This window comes from Cucumis sativus, chromosome 6, assembly GCF_000004075.3.
Source record: "Cucumis sativus cultivar 9930 chromosome 6, Cucumber_9930_V3, whole genome shotgun sequence".
Classification (NCBI taxonomy): domain Eukaryota; kingdom Viridiplantae; phylum Streptophyta; class Magnoliopsida; order Cucurbitales; family Cucurbitaceae; genus Cucumis; species Cucumis sativus.
The window spans coordinates 2,488,073-2,494,058 of NC_026660.2; the positions used below are offsets into that span (position 1 = coordinate 2,488,073).

The 5,986-nt window shown below is 35.2% G+C and overlaps 1 protein-coding gene across 2 annotated transcripts; it reads left to right on the plus strand.

Annotated features, from left to right (window-relative positions):
• Window positions 1-393: 393 nt before the first annotated feature.
• LOC101212510 (bifunctional riboflavin biosynthesis protein RIBA 1, chloroplastic) lies at window positions 394-4,648 on the plus strand. 2 transcript variants are annotated; one of them, XM_004150880.3, is made up of 8 exons: window positions 394-686; window positions 833-920; window positions 1,732-2,077; window positions 2,200-2,421; window positions 2,605-2,927; window positions 3,153-3,285; window positions 3,555-3,851; window positions 3,958-4,648. In XM_004150880.3, exons 2-8 carry the CDS (start codon window positions 868-870, stop codon window positions 4,222-4,224), a joined length of 1,641 nt encoding a protein of 546 aa, XP_004150928.1. In that variant the 5' UTR covers window positions 394-686; window positions 833-867; the 3' UTR covers window positions 4,225-4,648. The 2 variants fall into 2 exon arrangements, with proteins under 2 accessions (XP_004150928.1, XP_011656512.1); XM_011658210.2 differs by having other exon boundaries at window positions 397-728.
• Window positions 4,649-5,986: the final 1,338 nt, after the last annotated feature.

The window sequence follows — 5,986 nt, forward strand, 5'->3', positions numbered from 1 at the left end:
GAAATGTAAGAATGAAATGTAAGAACTGAATGAAAAAGTATTTATAAAGATTCAAACATAGTAGAAATTGTGCAATATGTTTAATAAGTTAACATCCCTTATTTACATAAAACATGGCCATTGGATCGTGGGCAGGCAAGCTTTGAGAAAGGATGTGTAAAAATGTTTAATGTCCCAATAAAGGATTTGTTTAGAGACACCCTCTCCACAAGAATATGGCACCTAAAATAAGTAATTAAAATAAGAATATATATATATGGTGTAGACTAAATTTGAAGGATGCGCATAACACAAAACAATAGTGATATCAAAATAAAAAAGTAAAGTGGAAAGTTAATTCATGTTTATCCTTTCTTATTTTTATAAGTCTAATATTCATACTATATATATTGTATTGTAAAGAAAAGGAAAAGGCGGAAGCAAAGCTGTCGTCCATCTTTGGTTTTCCGTTTTCCATTATTGCCGTAGGCTCACCTCCGACCACCAACCGGCTGCTCTAGTTTTAAATTCTTCTCTTTTTGTCTCCATTGATCTCCAACCAAACCCAACCTCTTATTCAATTTCTTCTATCTTATCTTCCTCCCTCCGTTGCCGTTACCGATCGGCGGCACTTCCCCTACCGTTACTCTTCTTTTTTCTCTTCTTGCCTCACTTTCTGCTGCATCAATCCGTCGGAATCTACTTGGGTTAATTCCTTTTTTCTTTTTTCTCTGTTTTAACACATTAGGGTAAATTTTGAATTGGATTTAAAACAAGATTTCTAATTCTGTTTTTTGGAATTCATTCTATAAAATTTTATTCGAAATGCTGATTTGAAATTCTTCCAATCCAGGGGTTCCTAACACAGGGTGAGAGATTTCAGCATCAATGGCTTTTAGAAGTGTCTCGTTCCCATCTACAGCTCCCATTTCTCATGTTCAGTAAGCTCCCATTTTTGCATCTGGGTTTCTCTTTAATCCTTTAATTCTTTGTGTTTTGTCTTCGAATTATCTAGGGTTAACTTCATTTCTCCATTTTTTTTCACCTGCAATTTGTTTGATTTTTTTTTCAACTGTAATTTGTTTGATTTTCCTTCTTGCTCATGGTTAAATTTTGTGGTGCCTGATCCATTTATAATTTTTTTTTTTTTGAAGTAACCTTTGTGATTTAGAAGGATGGATCATGTTTGATGATGAAATTCTTCTTTTCATTTGTTTAAATGTTACTTCAAAAACCTCTGTGATCATCTGAGGTCCCTCTTTACTTCTATGCTTGAGGAGCCGCAATTTTCAGGCGTCCACAAGGAGAGCTATACACGTCACCATCCATTTTACTACCAATTGTTTTTGGAGAAATGACGGCAGAACATCATGAATGAAACAGAATAGCCTCTATTGACAAAAAATAATTATGTTTTATGCATTGGATCTCTTGGCCCCATTTGAATTAACTTTTGTTATTTGAACATAACAGGCTTATGCCTTCTCTTAGAGTTTAACGTTCCAGTTTAGCATAATAAAAAGAAGAAAAAAACTCACCATTCTACAATAAACTGCAGCTAGCTATTAAGTTTTACTTCTGAAGTTCAAGAACATTGATTGGAACTTATTCAATGTCCCTCTTTTAGGCGTTGGCAATTTTTTTGAAGTAAATGAAGTATTTTTTTATGTTCTATGATTTTCCTCACCCGGCAATGTCTTTTAAGTTTTACGTTATTCTCTAAACGTATTGCATAATTTTTGTTTTATGCAGAAGATTCAAAGACTTGCAGTCTTTTGTTGGAATCAACTACGTTAAACCATACACGTCAACTGGCCTTGTTTTGGAGTTACCCCCAAACTGCAAAGCTAGTAAACTATTTTTGGGCACCAGGGGTTCAGTCCAAACAAGAGCTACAGTGATATCTGGAGAAGGAGGAATTCTGTCTTCTTCCAATGGAAATGCTGTAGTTGTGAATGATATCACATCTTTCAATCAGCCAGATTCAGCTTCAATAAGTAAAAGTTTTCCCATCGATGAAGATGAATATGATTTTGATCGCCCAACGGAAGGTTTTGCTTCTGTTGCAGATGCCATTGAAGATGTTCGCCAGGGAAAGGTGGTTCATTATTCTAGTTTTTCTCTTTCTTCAACTTTTTGGGATGTCATTTGACATGAGAGCATCTATTTTTCTACCCTGATTTTCACTTCATCTTAGTTACAAGAATTTTGATGTTTCAGATGGTGCTTGTGGTTGATGATGAAGATAGAGAAAACGAGGGAGATTTGATCATGGCTGCACAAGCTGCAACTCCGGAAGCCATGGCTTTTATTGTAAAACATGGAACAGGTATTGTTTGTGTGGCCATGAAAGGTGAAGACCTGGAGAGGTTACAGATTCCACTTATGGTGAATGAAAAGGAGAACGAGGAGAAACTTTGTACTGCTTTTACGGTGACAGTGGTATGAGTTCTTCACTTGGCATTTTAGAGTATTATTCAATTTAATAAATGTAGTCAGTAATCCCTGTAAGAGTGCTCATAATTACAGTTTTATTGACACTTTCTTCTGCTTAATATTTTTTTCAAATCAATTTGTCCTTGTAGCATAGCAATTTCGTATGATATATAATGCAATTTTTTACAGGATGCAAGAGAAGGTACAACCACCGGAGTCTCAGCTAGCGATAGAGCAGCAACAGTATTGGCACTTGCATCAAGAAATTCAAAACCTTATGATTTTAAGCGGCCAGGCCATATTTTTCCCCTCAAGTACAGGGAAGGTGGTGTTTTGAAGAGAGCTGGACATACTGAAGCATCTGTTGATCTTGCGGTGCTTGCTGGATTAGCCCCAGTTGGAATCCTTTGTGAGGTAGTTGATGAAGATGGTTCTATGGCTAGGTTACCAAAACTCCGTGAATTTGCCAAACGGGAAAACATAAAAATCATTTCCATTGCTGATTTAGTCAGGTAAGTGGATATCTTTCTTGTTAAAGTTGTGATTGTGTTAGCTCTGCATAATAATTTTTCATCTATATCTTGAAATACCCTTTATATGAAACAAGTTTCTTGCTTGTATAATGACTACAACTTCATTTCAGCTTTACAACAAAACTATGTGTTGTATTCTTATTCATATATTTCATTTCTTGTTCCCCATGGTTTAGTTCTAACAAATGAAGGTATTGACGACAGGTATAGGAGGAAGAGAGATAGATTAGTTGAATGTGCTGGAGATGCTGCTCGTATGCCGACTAAATGGGGACCATTTCAGGCATATTGCTACAGATCTATTTTAGATGGAATTGAGCATATTGCAATGGTTAAGGTAACTACTTTTGTCTCATAGTTGAAAGCTTTGTAAAAGCACTTCTATTACTGGTGCAACTATATTTGAACGCTTTTGTTAGTGTTGCATGATGAGCCTGCCCCAATCTGAAGAAGTTATTTTATTCGAATTTCTCTTGAGATGGTCTATCTTTTAGTTCCTAAATTCTGCCAAGTACCGAGCGTGGTGGCGCGCTCTTAGATGAAATTTCAGCATCATAATGAGATCAGGACTTGATTACAAATTTACGGACTACTTGCTTTTGGCAGGGTGATATTGGTGATGGACAAGATATTCTGGTGAGGGTACACTCAGAATGCCTCACTGGAGATATTTTTGGATCAGCTAGATGCGACTGCGGAAACCAGCTTGCGCTAGCGATGCAGATGATTGAGGCAGAAGGCAGGGGTGTCTTGGTTTATCTTCGTGGTCATGAAGGACGAGGCATAGGTTTGGGCCACAAACTTCGTGCATATAACTTGCAAGATGCTGGGCGGGATACTGTTGAAGCAAATGAGGATCTAGGATTGCCTGTGGATTCTCGCGAATATGGGATTGGTGCACAGGTACATATGGATTTAACCTGAAGACGAAACAACTTTTATTAGATCACATGAGTACGTTCCTTTTGGCTTTTATAACAAAATCTAATCTCCTCTTTGTTTCGTGCAGATTTTAAGGGGTCTTGGGGTGAGAACAATGAAGCTAATGACAAACAACCCGACAAAGTACAAAGGCCTAAAGGGGTATGGCTTAGAAGTCTCAGGTAGAGTTCCCCTGATAACACCAATTACAAAGGACAACAAGAGATACCTAGAGACGAAGCGTGCCAAAATGGGGCATGTCTACAACTTGGAGTTTGGTGGTAGATTAAGAAATCGAATTGATGAACATGAAACATCGAATGGCAGTGTTGCATCAAGTGATGCTGTGGCTTGAGCTAGTAATGCGGGACTTTAAAGAGAGAAAAAGAAAGGGTTGATAATCAAAGGTGTTGGAAGAGAAAATGACGCTGCTGCAGCTGCTGGCTGACCCATAAGAGATAAAAGTCTAACTTGTACTAAAAACCATAACATTGGGTGTTATAGTTATTATTGATTCGGTTTAATTTGTTGGGATTATTGTTTGATTGGAAAATTCACAACGGGGATGAAGTTTCAAGAATTAGAATAATCCATGATATGTGGAATGAACTTACGGTGCTACTCTAAGAAAGAAGCACAGATATGGGACAGATATAATCAATACACACACGTTAGGACACGATTTGTTTAATGATAAAGTTCATAAAACAGTACTAATATGTAATAGTATTGAAACTTATGGTTGAAATACGCTTCCTAATAGAAAAAACCTTTTTTTTTTAGTAAAACATTCCTGCGTCTATTTCTGCATGATATATGGGCAATTTCAGGTTGTGGGTGGCGGTGGAGCCATTAATGTAAGAAGTTGACGAAGAAGGGGTTTATCGGTTGCCATGGACTGAGACCAACACAAAGAACCGGCGTTGGAGTCTGGTTTGTGGTCGGTCGCTGGTGGCTGGCTGGTGTGATTCCAATAAATGGTGGGCTTGACGGGAAAGTTAAAAGTTTGTCGAGGGGTTTTGATTTAGGGACACTTGCAAAAATGACAAAATAAGTTACAATAATTAAGTCCATAGCATATACATTCTATTATTGCAAAAATGGCAAAAACGAAGTCTAGTCCACACATCAAGAGGTAAAATGTCACAAATGCCCTCGTTACTAATATACGTTTGATACCTTATACACGTTTGATACATCTAATACACTCCTTGATACACCTGATATTTTTTGATACACTCGATACATTTGATTGATACACCTGATGCACCTGATACTCTTTGATACACTCGATACCGAAACATACTAATATATGTTTAAAACATCTGATACACTGCATATACATTTAGTATTCGTCACTTGTACAATTGATTGATTTAATGTATTTGATATGCTTGAAGTCCTACTTATACACTTGATATACTATTGGTATACACTTGTAAACTCAATTCATATACTTGATAATGATTCACTTTATTGATATGCTTTAACAATATATTGTTGATATACTTGATAATGATACATTGAGTTATATCATTTATATAATTAATAATACTCTAATGAACTGCTTAAATTTTGAAAAAATGAAAATCACGTAGTAAGTATATTAACCAACTAATACATATAATATAAATATATTACAACACTGACATACGAAATTGAGACAAAGTAAAACCAACAAATTAATGTAAAAAAATAAAACAAAATTATTTAGAATCAAATTCAACTCAAAATACACATCGAAGAAAGTAAAAAAAAAAAGCACAAATGAAGTTAAATTACTCCAATCAACAATCATTATATTATATTATTCATATTACAATTATTGTACTATTGATATTTTAAAATTAAGATTAAGACGGAGAGAATAAATAATTTTTCTAGTATAAGAATAAACAAATAATTAGGGCCTTAAAAAGTGGAAGCATAAATAAATAATGAGTAGGACATTAAAAAAAGGAAGAGAAATAAGTTAAGAGTAGTTTATGAATAATATTAAATTTAAGATGAAGAAGTGAAAATTTTGTCATATTTGCAAAATTCTAAAACAATATGCTATAATTGCTATATCATATTCTCAAAATGTTATCCTATGCAATTTCCCTTTGATTTAGGTA

Coding starts and splice junctions, on each gene's coding strand:
- LOC101212510 (XM_004150880.3), top strand. CDS start 868: ATGGCTTTTAGAAGTGTCTCGTTCCCATCTACAGCTCCCATTTCTCAT. Junction 2,078..2,199: donor AAGATGTTCGCCAGGGAAAG/GTGGTTCATTAT, acceptor TTGATGTTTCAG/ATGGTGCTTGTGGTTGATGA. Junction 3,852..3,957: donor AATATGGGATTGGTGCACAG/GTACATATGGAT, acceptor TGTTTCGTGCAG/ATTTTAAGGGGTCTTGGGGT.